Below are 20,294 nucleotides of genomic sequence, written 5' to 3'. Positions count from 1 at the left end.
ATGTAGTAGGTTGGAGTATTGGATCTCCCTCAAAACTGTCTAAATGTAGTAGGTTGGAGTATTGGATCTCCCTCAAAACTATCTAAATGTAGTAGGTTAGAGTATTGGATCTCCCTCAAAACTGTCTAAATGTAGTAGGTTGGAGTATTGGATCTCCCTCAAAACTATCTAAATGTAGTAGGTTAGAGTATTGGACCTCCCTCAAAACTATCTAAATGTAGTAGGTTAGAGTATTGGACCTCCCTCGAAACTATCTAAATGTAGTAGGTTGGAGTATTGGATCTCCCTCAAAACTGTCTAAATGTAGTAGGTTGGAGTATTGGACCTCCCTCAAAACTGTCTAAATGTAGTAGGTTGGAGTATTGGATCTCCCTCAAAACTATCTAAATGTAGTAGGTTGGAGTATTGGATCTCCCTCAAAACTGTCTAAATGTAGTAGGTTGGAGTATTGGATCTCCCTCAAAACTGTCTAAATGTAGTAGGTTGTTGTATTGGATCTCCCTCAAAACTATCTAAATGTAGTAGGTTGGAGTATTGGATCTCCCTCAAAACTATCTAAATGTAGTAGGTTAGAGTATTGGATCTCCCTCAAAACTATCTAAATGTAGTAGGTTAGAGTATTGGACCTCCCTCAAAACTATCTAAATGTAGTAGGTTAGAGTATTGGACCTCCCTCAAAACTATCTAAATGTAGTAGGTTGGAGTATTGGACCTCCCTCAAAACTATCTAAATGTAGTAGGTTGGAGTATTGGATCTCCCTCAAAACTGTCTAAATGTAGTAGGTTGGAGTATTGGACCTCCCTCAAAACTGTCTAAATGTAGTAGGTTGGAGTATTGGATCTCCCTCAAAACTATCTAAATGTAGTAGGTTGGAGTATTGGATCTCCCTCAAAACTGTCTAAATGTAGTAGGTTGTTGTATTGGATCTCCCTCAAAACTGTCTAAATGTAGTAGGTTGTTGTATTGGATCTCCCTCAAAACTATCTAAATGTAGTAGGTTAGAGTATTGGACCTCCCTCAAAACTATCTAAATGTAGTAGGTTGGAGTATTGGATCTCCCTCAAAACTATCTAAATGTAGTAGGTTGGAGTATTGGATCTCCCTCAAAACTATCTAAATGTAGTAGGTTAGAGTATTGGACCTCCCTCAAAACTATCTAAATGTAGTAGGTTGGAGTATTGGATCTCCCTCAAAACTATCTAAATGTAGTAGGTTAGAGTATTGGACCTCCCTCAAAACTATCTAAATGTAGTAGGTTAGAGTATTGGACCTCCCTCAAAACTATCTAAATGTAGTAGGTTGGAGTATTGGACCTCCCTCAAAACTATCTAAATGTAGTAGGTTGGAGTATTGGATCTCCCTCAAAACTATCTAAATGTAGTAGGTTGGAGTATTGGACCTCCCTCAAAACTATCTAAATGTAGTAGGTTGGAGTATTGGATCTCCCTCAAAACTATCTAAATGTAGTAGGTTGGAGTATTGGACCTCCCTCAAAACTGTCTAAATGTAGTAGCCGACCCTTGGTAGTCGAGAACAATCGGGCTGAATGTTGATTTTAGTTTTCTTTTGGTAGATTTTCAATACACAGGTGGGGAAGGTTGAAATAGTAGTGTACGTTTACTGGTAATCCAGATTAAGTATAAACTAATATTTGATTCTGGGCGAAATTTTCCAGCTTGGGGGAGATTTTCCACTGGGCAGGATAAGATATAGATCTCATTAAAAGAAGAAGTATTCTGTGAGGCTGTATAATATGGAAGAGTAGCCTAATCCTGCTTTTTATTAGACATTCATATCATAGCAGAAAAGATAGATATTCTAAAGCATGCTAAGCATGTATGCATTTTGTTCTAAAGCATTTATGTTGTATGGCTTCATTCGTAAAGTGTTGATAAAGTGTGATAAACCATGAACTCTGCTTTTCAGATATTCAAGTAACACAGGGTTAAAGGAAACAGTAGTTCATATTAGAAATAATGTTTCTTGACTTTTTACTCTATATGTCTCTTTTGTATATAATTATAATAACAATAATTAAATTACGAAAATAATTTCTTACAACCCCCAATAAGATAAATAATATAATTAAAGAAATAATTTTAAATGAAATCTCGAACATAATGGATTTTTAGTTTGCAGATACTTGAAATGTGATTAGAAATGTCTATAAATAAGAAGCTATATCAACCCGAATGAAATAAATCATGACTACGGACATGGTTGCACTACTCGTTGATCCATAACAACGAGCCTTATTGGTTGTATTCTCCTACCCCGCCCAATCCCCTTCTTAGCTCTACACGTTTCTCTCTGCCATTACTCTGGTTTTAAATCATGGTTTTGCTTTATATATCGTCCAGGTGGGGGCAAGGGTCAATGGTGGAACCAGAATCTCTCTCTACCACTTCTGATTTCAGAGAGAGAGAGAGAGAAAAATGAAAATGATTTTTTTTCAGTTTAACGTCCCACGATTATGCATTTCAGGCTAAGAGAGACGATGATTAAAGCAAGTGAATGGTGATGGAAGAATTGGTGGAATAATTATGTTGGAGGAAACCGGAAGTAGCCTCGCCCCGGAAAAAACCCACGGACACGATGTTGTCCACAAGAAACTTGTTACCGTGTGCTCCGGTTTCAAATATAGACTCAAAGATGGAATCTATTGTCGAAACTTTAGATTGGAAAGATGAAGGGAAGTTTTTACCCTGCCTCCTATCGTAAGTATAGTATAAGCTTCGAACTCTATAAGCAGACACAAATCCATCGACAATTAATATGAGAAATTTCTAATGACATTACACTACCTGCAAATTAAAAATCCATTATGTCCGAGTTTTCATTCAAAATTCTTCCTTTGATTACATTATTTTTCGGCAAACTTTACTTAACGTTATAAAGAAGTATCCTCATTGTTCCGTAACCTACATCATGTTTACCTAACCTACCTTACGAGAGAAGAAAATGATTAAGGTGAGTTATTTTTGTAAAAGAAATGAGGACGGGGATAGTCGTTGAGAAGAACACGTTTAATTGGTGGCTACTTTTGTAGTGGGGATTTGTGTGTGTTTGTTTTCCTTACGAGGTTTGATTTATGTCTTAGAACGACTTAAAGGAAGTGGGTGCTTTAAGTACTTCATTTATCATTCCAGTAGGGCATTGTCTCCGTTGAAGGAAAAAAAAAATATCACTGAAGAACCTAAAGATGATGGCTCTAAATTTTAACATTTCGTTAGATCATACAACGGAAGGTTCTCAGTTTCAAATGAACAGAAATCTTTCAGTTTAACGTCCCACGATTATGCCCCTTTAGGCTAAGGGAGATGGATGATTAAGACAAGTGAATGATAATGGAAAAATTGGTGGAATGAAAATGTGGAAGGAAACAGAAGTACCCCGCGAAAACTTACGACACGACGTTGTCCATCATAAGCTTACTTGGGCGGGGAACGAACCCACTGACCCCACGTACCAAAAGTAATAGTTTTATCACTGAGCCACGTGCACCTCTAGGTCCTGAATTTTATTCGAATTTGAATAGTTTCGAATTTCTCTTCAGTTTCCGTTTTTTTTTTTTTTTTGTTGCTGTAGTTGCACTCGATACAGTACTACAGGTGTTTTCTGTGCGTTTTTTCCCCTGAGTTCGTTCCTCGGTGGTAATACTGAATGTGGTTTAAGGATCTCTTTCGATACCCTTGCAACGTTAGTGACTGATTAATCATTCAGCAATGTTCGCCTTAAACTTATTCGATTTCATTGCACGATTAATCAACTTTCTGCGGTTTCTTCTCAATTGAATCGAATAGGCCGGAAACTATCACACATGATTCTGTTCAAATTATTAGAATGAAAATTCAATACTACTTGTCGACTTGCTCTGCTGTGGTCAAATCGAAATTGGCCGGCAATTCTAAAGATGTCCAAGAGTAAGATACTACAGAAATGTACGTTATAACAATATTATTAGGCCAATTTGCGTGGGCTTTATAAGATACGCCCATCCGTTACTACACACAATAACTTTTAAATGGAACCGAAGGTTTGAATCCTATTTCTTTGCAGTAGGTAGCTAGAGCGATTATGTCGGCCGAGTTCGGTCAATAGAGTCAATACTTTCACATGGTCATGAGTAACGGTGACTTTAACTTATTGGATTTATTCACAAATGTAGGTTTTGCGTGAACCTATGTTCTGTCTTTAGTACCTTTATTTATTGTAGCGATTTCACGATTATATGTTGTCCTAAAATATGCAGTGTGAACCTGAGAGATGTCCACAAATTCCGAGAGTTGATTCATAACATTAAAATAAAGTTCTCGTGCATGTTGTTGAATTCCGCGTCTGGACGCTGTGAATATCTTTCTGTTCCGTTCCAATTGTCAGGGTTCGAGTTTCGATTCGGGGTCGCGGTGGCTCAGCGGTGGCTTTCACCTCTGGTTCGATCCCAGCTCCCACCAACTGAACTTTGTGATGGACAAACACCTTGTGTGAGAGTTTCCTCGGGGTTCTTCCGTTTCCTCCCACTTTCTTCATTCCACCATTTCATTTATTTCTCATCATAACTGTCTCCTTTAGCCAAACCGGCATAACCATGGGATGTAAAACTCAAAAACTCCACTTCATCTCGAATTTCGATTCCAAGTTGGCACCCTTATCACTCTTACGCCACGCGGAGTTCGACAACACCGCAACACCTCCGGAAGTTTGTGCTCATCTTTCAGGTTCACCCTAATATATATAATATAAGACTATAATAAAGTAATTGTCATTTTAAAGTTAATTTAGTTTACGATCGCTTTCTTTAGGTCCATTTTCAAGTGAAAAGCATTCTTTGTATTTAATAGCTACTAGGGATATCAAGGGATATCAACTAGCTAGTATTTTACCGGCAGACTGGTATTTTTGCTGGACTCCCTATATATATATCAAGGTTTAAAATATAATTATTTTTCATCTATCTTCGATATTATCATCGGATGCAGGTAATTTTATTTTTCAGAACGTTGCCCACCCTAATATATACACTTTTCTTATACAATTCTAAAAATAATTGTAGCCCTATATCTACCTAACTCTTTGGGCAAAACTTCTTTTCATTAGGACCTAGCCGATTGCGTTGCTCGGTCAAATTAAATCGACCCCAGTAAATAAAGGTGGCCATACACGCAGCGAGTTAGTCGCCTAGCGACTGGCAATTTTGTTGGATGAGTTATCAAATTGCCAGTCGAGAGAGATTGTTTCGTCCCAGTAATCAAGTAGGCAGTCCCTACTTCCTCTTGTGAACTAGAACACAGAACAACTTGCACTTACTGATAAGGAGTCTGCAACTACGTGCAATATCTGGCTTACACTGCTTTGCGCGTGTGCGTCACTCGATATTATTACTTGCCGCTGGCAATACCCACCAATAATCACCCGGCAATGTTCAGCTCGCTCCACTAGCCTTGTGGATCGAACGAACTTTTCAGTCGATTAAACTGTCACCATGTGATGGCCTGCATATTGGTCGAAACGGCCCCGCACACGGGACGATATTCGTGCATTCTTATTGCTGACTGACCAAATCGCCGGTCGTTAGGCGAGCAACTCGCCGCGTGTATGGCCACCTTACACCTCTTTAAGTTTAGTCGCACTATAAACAATTATGGCCACATTTCCTAACCGATTACCGTCAATTCTGGCTGCCAACCGTAACATTTACTGTATTAATGTCAAACTTATGGTAATAGTTTATAAATACGGTAATTTTATGCCCCATAACTATAAATTTGACAGTAATACCATAAATTTTAGAGTAATCAGTTGGTAGACAGAATTGACGGTAATCGGTCAGTAAATGTGATCGTAATTGTTTACAGTGCGATAGTCGATTAGTCGCGTTTCAATCAGTATAGAATTCAGTTGAAGCTGTGTTTACATAGTCGACTGAGCCGAAAGTGATGCCAGTTCAACTGAATTGATTCAACTAACCAAAAATCTCATTACACATAGTTCAAATTTAAATAGCTTTTTCCAGTTATCTTATTTGTTTTCTTACGTACTATATTCACCCAGCGCAATTTAAACGGAGCAAAAGACGGGAGGATCCTCATGATGCCCTTTATGTTAAGGAAAGATTAAATATTCACCGAAGCATCCCTAATGGATATTAAAAATTTTATTCTATCGTCAACGTACAGTATATAATTATTAGGTCTGCCATCTTCTAACTGATTGATACTTTATATAAGGAAAAGAGTCATCTCATATGTACGAGGGGGTACCGGAATTATTGTGTAAAAGCTATATTTTCAAACTTTACAAAACAATCTTATCCCTTTCAAAATACTCTCCATTACAACTAATATGTTTGTCTCACAGGCGCTTCCACTATTCGAAACATTGTGGTTTGCGAAATGACTGACAGCTCTTCCCTCGTTTTTTCTTGACCTCTTCAATGTTGTCAAATCGGTGTTCTTTCATGCCTCTTTCCATGCGTGGAAATAGGAAAATGTCGCACGGAGCCAAGTCAGGTGAGTAAGATCCGTGGGGCAGCAGAACCATGTTATTCTTAGTCAAAAACTCACGAACAGAGATGATTGTGTGTGTGCGGGTGCATTGTCGTGTTGGAAGAACCAGTCTCCTGTCTGCCACCACTAATCGGGTCTTTTTTTGACGAATACAGTTGCGCAATGTTCTTAACACTTCCAAATAAAAGGCTAGATTGATGGTCTGACCTGGTCTCTTATACTTGCCATCAGAAAAAAAAAACAAAAACACAACAGCGTTAGCAAAAACACTCACTGTAGATGAACACAACAAGCCAGGCCGACAACGCAGGTGGCACTGAATTGGCAATGGGTTGTGCTATATATGTCTAGCAGCATAAATGCGTACTACAGAAGTTTCGCCCACCACAATGCTATTCCGGTTTCTTTTGGGTACCTCCTCGTATATAAGTTTAGGAAAGAACAACCAGTAGTATCAGTTTAGTCTCTTTCTTTGAGGGGGGAGGGAGTTGGCAAACAGGGGCGTCATTTGGGACTCCAGAGGGGCAATTGTCTCCTTATATTTGACATTTGTATAATTTTAATCCATAAGATAATAATATACCAATCAAAATCCTGAAAATCTACTGACATCTAAGGTTTCGCCCTCTCCCCAAATCAAAATCAGAAATAATGCTGCTGATGGCAAGACTCAATGCCGACATAAAAGTTTCACGTTTTTATTAGCTTTTTAGTATAGAGGGGTGCAATAGTCCCCCTTCCCTCCATAAATGATGTCACTAAGAACATCCCAAAAATGGAACGGTAAAATTGTTTTAAGTTTTTCATTCTTCGTTTACAAATTACGTTTAATTTTGTAACATTTATAACTAAACTTAAACCATTATCAACTAAATCAAATTAAGTTATATAGAAACTAACTGAATTGCCTGTTCTACGCACAGGAAGAACAGGTTTATCAAGGTATAATTTAAACCCAGTTTGCATCTCTTCAGAATGGTTATTTGAATGAAAATTAAATTATACAAACCCATCTTGAGCAAGGAGTTCAAAAACCTCATTTCAAACGGCGGTGGAATTATTATTTGCTAAAAATTGAATCCCTTTCCCCCTAAGGTACCAATTTCTACCAAACTGTTATGATACAAACACAACTCATCCTAAATGTTAACTATGTTCAGAAATTCGTTTAAATGGTTTTGATCATTTCCTCTATTCCTCCATTGTATGAATACACAATGAAGAATTAAATACTATAGTAATTGAATATAGGTGTTCTCGGGCAATTAGCCAGGTGAATTCTGCTGCGTCCAACGTTTTGATAACCGACTGGCAACAGTGTCCTCGTCTTCAGGGTGAAGTATGAAGGACCAAAAACAGAAGTCTTTATTATATAGATGTTAGAAGGAAAGGAGTTGCAATGGGATCACCTCTATCACCAGCTGTGGATAATCTATTTATGGAAGACTTTGAACACGAAGTTCCACAGTCAGCACCTCTGAATCCAAGCCATTTCTACAGATATGAGAACGACACCTTCGCTGTGTGGTCCCCCGGACAAAAATCTCTACAAACCTTTCTTGAGTTGCTCAACAGCCGCCAACCTATCATCAATTTCACTATGGAAATAGAAAACAACTGGTACTTACCATTTTCGGACATTCTCATTAGAAGGAAACCTGACGACAGCCTTGGACTGAGTGTGTACAGGAAAGCCACACCTACGGACTTCTATCTTAACAACAATAGCTTCCACCACAAGTCTCAACGGATAACAGTAATGGATACATTGTTACATAGAGCCTTTGCTATATCAGATGAAGAAAGCATACAGCCCAAACTCCAGCATTTGAAGACCATCTTTCGACAAAATGATTACAGAGATAAGGACATAAGAAGGAGCCTTAAAAGGGCCGCCACGAAGCCATCCAATTCAGGAAAAGAAAAGGAAGAACGAAAGGAACTTCCTGTCTTCCATACACGGGCCAACTTTCAGGAAAGCTTAGCAAATCCTTCGAACCTATGGGATAGGTACTATTCATAAGCCTCCCGCCAAACTTAGGGCCTTGTTACGTGCAGTAGAAGATGATTAAGACTTTGAACACCTCGAGAGTACGGTATTCCATGTGGATGTGGAAAAGCCTTGTTACGACCAATAAAATTTCTCTCTCTTTTTTTTTTTTTTTTTACCGTCGACAGAATATAATAACAGCAATAATGATAATAATTATTATTATTATTCCAAAGTAGAAATAAATAATTAAAATATTAAATAATTATAACTTTAAAAAATGGAAAATATATTTTGATAAAAAAAAAAAAACAACTGATTTTACACTCTTCATTATTTTGAAAGAAATCTACTGTACATTAAGCAAAATCTCGCTTATTGATCAGAAGTCACCAGGATCTTGTCCTAAGCAGCAATTCCTTCAGTGAAATTAAATCTTTATTCCTTTCTCATAACAAAATCTTGTATTGTAGGTTAGTAATTAAATTGAGAAATTTGTAACTGCGCTTAAATTGAAATGAAAAATAACCTGTTCAATATGTTTATTGACTCAGAAATAACAAAGAAACATCCATCATCGCATATACGTGACAGCAGTTGCCTAGACAGTGAGTTTGGCCTCAACACAGCAGCTCGTATCTTCATCTATCCATTACTTAGACCTAATACATATAAATAGGGCCTGCTAGCGCCTGCTAAGAAACTGGGATATTATACCTCTAGGGTTGTCTTGCAGTATAAAAAAAAATAAAAAAAAAAAAAAAATAAAAAAAAATTAGGTTGAAGGTCATCTTAAACTATAATTACTTATTCTGACGAATATTACAAAGTTTATATCAGCCATGCCATCACACGAACATTAAATGACACATACATTATTACTACTAATAATAAATTATTTATTGTGAGTTAAGAAGGAGCAGAGCAGTGGATTTATGACATTGGCTACACAATATACCAATATTTCCAGCTCTATTTACTTCTCCGAATAATTATTACTTAGTATGAAAATTCTATAATTTTCAACAATAAAAAAAAATAATGAGGAATGATATATTTACATGAAGAAAACATATATGGAATGTGAGGCATTGACTTAAACGAAAAAAAAAAAAAAAATAAAATCGTTTATTACTGCATTAGAAGCTGATTATAGATAAATCCCAATTTCCAGCATGGCACCACTAACCAGACAATATGATAATAACAATATTATCTGTTTTTCTTAAGTTGGTTCATTTCTAAATATTGCATGAATCGTAGGGTAACAAGATAGAGGTTTTCTGAGGCAGGCAACTGTGAATGATTGGTACCGTCGAAGCTCATTTCGTACGTTAGCATTCATTAATTACAAAATTTAATAATCAACTAAAGAATTTAGAATATTATGAAAATCGAGAATTTATATTTGTCACGCGATTATAGCTATAAGACATTCCCACTATGAACCTGAAGTGCATGACGCTACCGGTAATTAGTTACGAATCATCATCATCACACTGTTCAAATACACACGAAAAATAATAAAACTTATAAAATTTCTTTATCACTGATTAGTTTTAATTTTCAGTGCCGCTAGTGCCACCACTAAGAACTAGACAAAAAACTTTGTATTTAAACATATTGTAAAATTTGTCGTATTAATCAGTCATCCTGGGATTCCCACTGCAGCTATCCGAACTCCTGTGAAGTAAATAATTGATTAGGGATTACCTTATAAAACAGTTATACCATCCAGCACCGTTCGAGTCCCAAATAAACTTCCTCGTTGTGCCTGCAGTATATTCCCATGGGATTGAGTATAGCCCGCTCCCCCCAGTGATTTTTAACGAATCATAGTGATTCTAACGGTTCATATTAGTTCATAATGAATCGGAATCACATGTTATAAAGATTAAGATGTAAATCTTGTGGTAAGGAGGCTTTAGTATAAGTAGTAGTAGCGGTAGTAGTAGTAGTAGTAACAGTAGTAGTGGTAGTAGTAGTAGTAGTAGTAGTAGTAGTAGTAGTAGAAGTAGTAGTGATGGTAGTTAATAGCAATACTAGTAGTAGTAGTAGTAGGAACGGGTTAGAAGCCCCGCAGGGGTTGGTTGGGTTCTGTTCTTGATATAAGTGGTAGTAGTAGTCGGAGTAGTGGTAATAGTAGTAACAGTAGTAGTAGTAGTAGTAGTAGTTGTTGTTGTTGTTGTAATAGCAGTAGTAGTAGTAGTAGTCGTAGTGACTCTTCCAGTTCCGGTGACAAAGAACTGGGGGGAGCGGGCTATACATAAGCCTTCCCATGGCTGATAGAGATTGTCTGACGGTGTTAGAATACCACATTACAGTATTACAAATGAATCCTCATCTTGGTGTAAAGTCCATAGTCTACACTAAAATTCACGTACGAAGTCCTACTCAGGTTACTTCATTGCTTCTACTGTCATTATCAAAGTTCCAATCAATAATTTTGCATAGGTAAAATGGCCCAAAATGTAAATTTTATAACTTAAATCGAATAATAGCAGGACTCGTCTCGACGCATAAACCGATTATGGGTTTTCAAAATTATATTCATACGTCACACCTAACAACTAATGCCGAGCTATGAACAAACTAGAATTTATCTCTGTAAGAACATTATTGCCTTGAATCATATTTAACATTCAAAATTTACTCCCGTAATTCCTAAATAAATGTTGATACTAAATTATTTCATCCAAAAATGTATAAAATATCTACTTTATACAGCACTATTTCTTTACTTCCTCTTTAAATTTCGCTCGTCAGTTGTTTGGTTGCTATTAATTTCAACTGCCCGTACTAATAAATGGCAAGCACCGATTAAGAGAAGCAATTACAGCCATCAACGTTCATGCACTGTTCGACTTCATTTGCAATTAGTTTAATATTCGTAATAATTAATTTCTTTGTATGGAAAATAGACTAAGTTTAAAATATAAATAATTACATATAATCAGAATAAGCTATACTGATAAAGAAATTTTAGCTTGCACATTTGTTACTGCAGCTAAATTTTGATTACAAGTTTATAAATGTTGAAACTTAAAAATATATCTAATCATGTGTAGTCCTTAAGCAATATATATATAATTTAAATTTACCTTTAATTTATCTTATTTATAAATCAAATTATTTAACTGAGAACTACAACCTAATGAAATATACGAACGGGTGAGTACCCAGTACAGCTTGAGAATACGGTTGTATACTATAGAAAATTAATAAATTCATATCCAGACAAACGCAAATAATTTTTTTACATCGTGGAATACCAACAAAACACACGATCGCTAACTATAAGAATCAATGTCACGGATTCAGAAGGATCCGTTACAGCCTATATTGGATATACTGGACATACAATTGAAATTCGATTGAAAGAACGTTCTAATTACATCAAACGACAGCAAGCAGAAAAATCAGGATTGGCAGAGCATAGTATAACTGGGAACACAACATCTCTTCCTCTGAAACAACGTTGATAGAAAAGTGTTCAGACTACTGGGAAAGAAAAGTGAAAGAAGCAATAGCAATATTAGAAGAAGGCAGCAACCTCAATAGGGATACCGGTCTTCAACTCAGCCAACAAAACGACCAATCAGGGTTTATCAACCAACTTAATCAACCAGCTAATCATAATTGAGTCCATAGACTGACGCTGATTGGACGTCACCATTGACCAATCAAATTTTGCCCATTTCCTGCCAATACCTATAAAATAAAGGCTTCCGTTTTTGGTCTTAGGCAGAGGTCGTTCTGAAGAAGACAGCGAGCGAAAACGAACGTGATAAAGCTTCACTCTGTACAGTTAAAGAGAGTGCTATCGCAAGTACCAAAATTTAGCAATCGAGACTCTCGCCCATAGAAGAAAGAAGACAGTTCTATTAAGTGTGTGTGGTTTTGAGCAATGCTCCCACACAAAGAATAGTGAAGTGTGCTGGAAGAATTCGTCGGTGTTCTCTAGTGTTCTCGTTCTTCGCCGAAGAGACAGTGAACGTAGTGCTATTTTCTAAGCTGCGGGCCTATCATCCTTTTTTCAGTGTGTCATTCTCGAGGAGAAGTAAGAACGATCGAACCGTGATGGCAACTTGGATAGCTAAGATTCGCACTAGCATTCTTGCTGTACAGCCTTTGATGACAGAACCCCCACACCTGAATCCATCACCTCCACCAGAAGAAACATCAACAGGCATACACCAAAGCACTGAAGAACAAGATGTAGATGATACAAACAAGTCACAACAGAGCAAAAACGTGCAAGTGAAAGACCCCAAAGAAAAAAGTACACCAATTTTCCTTAGGGTTTACACCCTCACAAGCAGGACTATCCGCTCGAGGAGGTGGAAAGCGCAGGAGAGGGCATCTACAAGCTTCCCTTCTTAACAAGAGGCACAAGAATTATATTCGAAATCAACCACAAAGTGATAGAAGGCGGGGATTCTTTCCTTCATCTTGCGTTCATGACCCCCACAGATGCTACTGGTTTAGTAAAGTCTACGTAGCATCAGATTTCGGAAAGGACGCATACTTTGTATGGGAGCGGATCAACGTCAACATAAAAGTAACCAAACCACAGACAATGAAGAACACAGATAAAGTAACAAAGAACAACTCCACTCACCCACACCCATCAAACACTGTCACACAGACAAGACACACAAACATTTTACTGAGAAACAAAGAAGAAAACTCAAAGACATCACCCACCACAAAGTAAACCACTCGAACAAGGAAACAACACACAATCAATACAACTTTTACATGCGTCATAAAAGGAGTCGACTTGAAATAGAGCACGAGCGAAATCAAAGAATTACAGAAACAAAACATCAATTTCTGCAACGCAACAAGAATTCAACGAAAGGATGGTCCTGTACCCCTAGTCAGGGTGTTTTCCCGAAGTCCTGAACTAGTTAATAAACTCGCACACGCTGCTCTTCGAGAAAATACACCGAACAAAAGCATTACGCATCCCCGTAAGGCCGCTGCCTTGCTGGAAGTGCTATCAATATGGTCACATGACCTCCTTCTGCCACAATCAGAAGATCTGCTTGAGATGCGGAGACAGCAACATCGAAGTCTGCAAGCTTCCACCCAACCCAAATTTCTGCGCTTCGTGCAAGAAGTCGGGCCACCGGACTGGACACAGCAGCTGCCCAAAAATACCGACAGGAAGGTCAGAACAACACATACAACAAACTTCCAAACATTATCAAAAACAGATCAAGGAAACTCACAGTAGGAGAAACCGGCCCTTACAAGGTACAGGCCGAAAACACAAGACAAGTAGATCCTACGGAAAAAGAATAAGAATCACAACAACCAATCACCATTGAGGAAACCAACTCCATCCCGCCAATAGATTCACTCATTCAAAATGTAATCAAGAAAGCAACAGAAGAGATCATAAATTGGGTTAGCTACATACTGACTACAATAACCGAGCCTCCTAAACAAACAGTTCTCTTTAAAGCAATTCAAACAGCATCCAAACAAATACTACACGATAACCTAAGCATCATCACCTCTACCTATGGGGACATATACATATCACACTCACAAAACAAGAATCGCAACAATCAACACAGAAAACGACAGGATACACGAAACAAAAACTAACAGTACACAATTGGCTAATGAATTTCAGAATTTCAAACTCACAAAGATCTAACTCGATCCTTTTTCTTGTGAGTTTTCTTCCTTGCTCTCCGAAATGCTGCTACGGCTAATAGCAAACTGGCCCCTGCAAGCGCCGATACAGCCAACATCATAACATCACTAGAGTAGACAGACTGTGCAAAAAACTCCTACACAGAGAAGAACACGCATTTTGCCTAGACCTCAAGTGCACCCACCCCCTCCAATAAAACAAAATTAACTGTGACGAGAACATACTGACTCTGATAGACAAAAAATACCAAAAAAAAAAAAAAAGGACAATGAAACTTACTGGGATAGAGTAGCAACTCCTAAAAATCCTATCTTCTTTCAGAAGGGGAACCCTCGGTTCAATGAATGGCCTCAGGCAGACATTCATTGGAAAAGGATCAACGTGTACAGGTGCTCTACGTACAGAGAAAAAAAGAAACAGCAAGAGATAACAAGTAATGGCTTCTTGTTATGAATTCAGTGTCTGAGGAACAGGTTCTATCTTTGATGTTGTTCCTCTATTGTGACCAGTCATTGTACTACTTCAAGTTTGAGTATTAAATTCGCATAATTTGGAAGTATTAGTTTCACATTGTGGAAGGAAATGATGATTTGGTAACATTCTTGTTTAGCGTGTGACTTGATGAGATCCATTTTTTAAAAATGTTGATTTACTTGCTGCGTATTTCTGTGACATTTCAGTAGGTATGAATTTATACCCACTATCTGAACTTATACCGACTATATCAGTTGACAAAATGGAAATCAATGAAATAAGAAAGAAATGTCCCTTGCCACTTTTGCCTCACCCTGTAGAAATTAAATTAACGAGTCATGAATTTATTATCGTTCAGCATAATTGATGTTAATACTGGCTCGTGCTTTGAAGTTGTAAAATTCAACGGCTTCTGGGAGCAGGTGTTGTTCGTTATGGTTCATTACCGAACAAGCTTTAATAGCGCTCTGCAATTAATAACTTGATTATCCTTATTCATAGCTTACAAACGCCTTTAGCTTTCAGACGTTTCGACGATGAACTGCCTTCGTCTTCATCCTTTCGATAAGAGTAGTTACGTTAATCAGTTTGTAACTGTGATGGATCCATTACAGCGTATTGGCTATAACTTCCACATTTCGTCGTCGTTTTCAGACAAATTAAGCCGGTTTATTTCATAATCATTAAACGGAGCAAGGTTACTCTTAAGTACTCAATTACTCCTGTTTTGTTTCTTTGCTTTGCTTTTTTCAATGTGTGTAGGATATGCATTTTATGGTTGCATTAGTAAAATAAATGTATTTTATGCTTGCATAAATAAAATATATATGTTAATACTCGTAGTACAAATTAATTTTTCCCTTTCGCGCGACGGTAGAAGGTAAATAAATTGTGATTCTAGCGGCGATAGAAGAGTATGGTGATTCTGAAAAAAATATTGAATTTGAGGTTTCAACAATGGAAGCCGCGGTGGTTCGGTGAGAGAGCTCATCTCAGATGTAGGGTTAAGTTCCAAAGCTGGGCGTCCGTTTCATGCAAACTTTTTAAAATTTACAGGCAAGATATGGATAATTTGATCGTTTGTGTGCTTGATAATATATAAGAGTGTCGAAAAATCTGTTTATTTGTTATATATAAGCGGTTATAAACATGGGACTATACGGCGAGCGGAGGGAACTACTTGGCTCAAGGTAACCGAACAGTTGCATTGTGGAAAAGAAACGAGTATTTGTATTATCAACATGGTGAATGTACAAGGGCAATGAACTAGCAGTTTTAACATTTGTGAAGCAATACATTGATAACGAGCAAAATCTTTTAAAAGTTTGTGAAGAGCATGGATTAATGAACCTAATAACAAATTGCAGAAAGTGTGGAAAGGAGATAACAGCGAAAAAAAACGTGGCGAAAGTGGACGCCCAACTTCGGAATAAATGCCTAGATGTATTGGGTCTACGGTACGATCCCAGTTGCTGCCTAGGAACTTTGTGACGGCAAACCATATGCGTAGGTTTTCTTGAGGTTCTTCCGTTTCCTCGGTGCAGATTTACTGTACGGATTCACAGACTGTAAGATGTACAGAAAAATTTGGGAAAGTTTTTATTTTACTCATTTTAGGTCGAGAACAGAACTCAACAAACCCCTGCGGGGCTTCTAACCCGTTCCTACTACTACTACTACTACTACTACTATTCTACTACTACTACTACTTCTACTTCTACTATTACTTATACTATGGATCCATATAATAAAACTGCAGTTTTCTGTACTTGCTTTACTGCAACGTTTCATTCGTTACCAACATCACTGTTTCCATTAGGATCGGTGCATAATTAGACAGTACACCAGATATTTCATTGAATGTTGCAACGGGTTTACATAGCTCCTACACGCAGGAAAAGAGATTTTCTATGTCTGTCCTTCTATTTGTCCAATGTATGTACAGTCAGCAACAAAAGTTCTTTCTGTTTGATGAAATTAGTTTCGTAAATAACTTCAGAATGGAAGGAAAATTTGAGTGCAGTTCTCAGTAAAGTAAAAAGGATATAATTTTCTGTACGTTCCAGCCTTGAAACTTGGTGAAACTGTGTACATTTCACCGTTATTCCTAAAATAAATTTTAGCAAATGGAAAGAACTTTTGTTGCTGACTGTACACTCCGTTAAAGCCCATACCAACGAGTTTTAAGTTAAACTTTTATAAGATTCTCCAGGGAGACAGAGGAGGTTTGAATTTTCTTCCCACACTCTAAAGTATATGGGTACTGTACAGAAGGGTTTAAAAAAAAAGCTATCGTTTTCGAAAACTGTTTTAACGATTTAATTCGTTTTCCATAAATATTGTAAATATTTCATTAGCAACTCTGTAGTGTAGTAGTCCGAGAAAAATCTACAGAGGGTGATTTAGTTTGGGGGTGAGTTCTTTTCGAACATTGTAGTATTACGGTTTTCTGTAATGATAAACGTTCAAAGAATACATTCCATTCTCACTATATTTTTGTACTAAAACCGGAAGTGATTATAACCTACTACCATTTCTGATTTTAATATTAATTTCTAAAGTATCATACCATACAAAACAAACATGGTGTATACGTCACATTTCTACTTGTTTAAGTTCTAAAATACCTATTTAAAAGAATTTATTTTCTTCCCTATGCTTCAGATAAGGGAGTATCTTATACAAGGGAGGCTTTATTGGGGTCTACAAGTGAATATCAAGCAGATGGACCTTTACTACTCAGTTCATATATATTGCAGCATCCCCTCATATTGAAAACATCTCATATTAATAAACAAAAACTACGTGCTTCGACACAAGCTCCAGCAAGCACACGATGGGTGCCATTACCATCGACGAAACCGAGGAAACACGAAGATATACGAAGAAGACCCCTTCAACCCCTTCACATTTTCCGCTTCCATAGACTGGCTATACAAACGGACACGTAGAGGCAGAAGCTATCAGTTTTTAACTGGTCATCTCCTAGCTATCTCTAGCTGCAATGGGTAAGAGATATCTCTTCTTTTCAAGCTGTAACGGGCCGAAGAGACTTCTCCAACTCTATCTCCGAGTTGCGACGGTCGGGAGATCTTAATCCCACATCTGTGCAGCAACGAGCAGAAGGTTCCTATTAAACCGAGTTGCAGGGTCATTCTTAAGCTCAACCTCCTCCTGGCTGTAACGTGCAAGAAGTCCAATTCTTCTTGACTTAGAGGAAAGACCTTTTAGAGACAAATAGAAAATTACTTATTTATAATCGTTGGTACAAAACGTATAAACATCTATCATAATAAAAGATGAGGAACAGACCTGTATACTGTTACTCTACCGAATATTATGATATTCCTAACTCCCAAGTTGCTAACGTGCGCTCTTTATACGTGCACGTGATCTCGGGTTTGATTCCTGGTTGGGAACATGCATGAGTAGTAATTGATGATCCTACTTTTAAAGAGTAGGTCTCACCTCAAATGGCCATGGTACAGAAAAGGGATGTTCAAGCGCAAATAAATCACACTTATATCTACCTCTTCAATTTCCAACTTTTCGTTTGTTCCTACTTTATCCTTTACTATAACTTAACAAATTAAAGACATAGATTAGGGAATAGATTGAGAATTAGAATTAGAATTTGATTGATCGGTGTTTAACGTTTAATGAGTCTTATTCCTGGTCTAGTATATACTGGATGTACCTTTGTGTTTGAGGTTCTGGGTTTGACTTTCGATAAGAGACCATGACACCTTCAGCGTCAGTTCAGATTTTGCTTACATGGAGGGTGGTAGTTTCTTCACCGACGTAAGAGTTCCACGTTTCTCTTTTTATTTTATTATTTTAGTTGATTAAAAAATACGTATCTGTCAAACTGAGATGAGGCAGTCAGCTCCTTCTTCTCCTCCAAATGATCATGGAAGGCAGTACAATACTTCAGATTCAATTTTAAAGTGAGAGGGCGCGGTGGCTCAGTGGTAGAGCGTTCACCTCCGGTGCTTGGGGTCCCTGGTTCGATCCCAGCTCGTGGTGTGGACCTTGTGGTGGACAAACACCGTGCTCGTGGGTTTTCTTGGGGTTCTCTCATTTCCTCTCACTTTCTTCATTCCACCATCTCACTCATTTCTCGTTATCAGCGTCTCCTTTAGCCTAACCGGGATAACCGTGGGACGTTAAACGTAATGATTTCATTTCATTTCAATTTCAATTTTAGAGTGTACATTTCGTCCCATATAGCCTCTCTGCTGACGATGGACGTAACTACAAATCAAATAATTAACAATTTTACAGTATTAACATTTTTTCTATTTTTTTTCAGGTGATAAGCATGATAAGTCATTTTGGGACAGTTTAGTCAAGAAACGACCAGGAGCTGATTTGGACGAAGAGGAAGACCAATCTTGTCGTAAGTAATACATTCATTTTAAAATAGTATTCAAAATAATTTATATTCTTATCATCTCACTTAATGTTTGTACAGTTGTGTTAATAAATATATACCGTACTGAATTAGCTGCGCCATATAAGAGTTCCGTCGTTGCGATACCGTTAGCATACATACAGGACCAACCGTAGGTAAGTTGTTGGCCTGTACAATGGTATTATTTGGCCCAACCCTTTTCTACAGAAAGACCAAATCTTTAGGTATGCTACCTCATCATGAATAACGAAGCTGAGGGAAAGAATAATCGCACTCAGAAAGGCCTAAATACCATAAATACAATCTTGTTATGTTTTTTTCGTTGAAATAATAATCTTTTATGGTAGTGAAAGATAAAGCAAATACACCTGCAGAGGAAAGATAGTAATCCGTTTTATAGAATTTCATATAGAACTTCAATCTAAATATATTAGTTTGCAATTCCAGTACAACTAGCTCTTTTATCTTTATTTCTTAATTTTCCTTCTACGTCTGTTAAAAAAATTGAAAAAAAAAAACTTGATTGCACCTTCAATGATAAGGAACTTATTTGTGACAAATACAAGACTAATTTTGATATCAAAAGTGTGTTAACTAACTAAATTGAACAGGTGTTCGCCACTGCTTTATTTACAAGTCGAAAGAACGGGTAATGGTTAAGTGCGTTAAAACGCTTCTTTCTACGTACACTATCGAACATATAGTGCCGATCCTTTTGTATCTTCCAAACTTACAAAGTACCTTTGCCTCATATTATATACTCTAAATGCGTTGGAAACCAATTTGGACCCTGCATTTTGAAATAAATATTTATTTAAATACTTTCACCTGTTCATGCTACAAGTCAAAGGCAGACATATTAACGAGACAGGAGAAGAAAACATAGGCAAAGGTATATCAAGACAACAATTTTATAGGGATGCATACAGTGTTTATTGATCCGTTTATTCTAGGGTCAAATATATTTTCTGGTTTGCGTCAACTTTAGGTAGTCTGTTATTCTTGCATCGCATTTACTCTTCATATCTTATAGGAATCTCCCAATATTTAACCTTTAATATTAGGACACATACAGGATCAAAATCCACTAATCTAGGTTTTTTTCCTTTTTTCTTACACAGCCAAGTACATAATATATTCGTGAGGATTTGACGTTAAAAGATATAGCTTCACGTCTCACGTAGTCTTGATGCCGAAAGGTAATCTTTAACTTCAAAACAACGGACCAACTAAGCAGG

General features: G+C 37.2%; 1 protein-coding gene across 1 annotated transcript in view; it reads left to right on the top strand.

The window, feature by feature from the left end:
- The window catches only part of LOC145686791 (uncharacterized), a 759,437-nt gene that overhangs the window by 174,087 nt on the left and 565,056 nt on the right, over positions 1-20,294 (top strand). The window contains exon 3 of the mRNA XM_081760448.1: positions 18,955-19,041. Within this exon, the coding sequence (XP_081616574.1) occupies positions 18,955-19,041 (87 nt within the window). The remainder of the gene's footprint in view (positions 1-18,954; positions 19,042-20,294) is intronic.

The sequence above is a fragment of the Thermobia domestica genome, chromosome 5 (assembly GCF_964235325.1).
Source record: "Thermobia domestica chromosome 5, izTheDome1.hap1.1, whole genome shotgun sequence".
In the NCBI taxonomy this organism is placed as follows: domain Eukaryota; kingdom Metazoa; phylum Arthropoda; class Insecta; order Zygentoma; family Lepismatidae; genus Thermobia; species Thermobia domestica.
The sequence above is the reverse complement of the archived record's forward strand: the minus strand, read 5'-3'. Positions and strand labels throughout refer to the sequence as shown.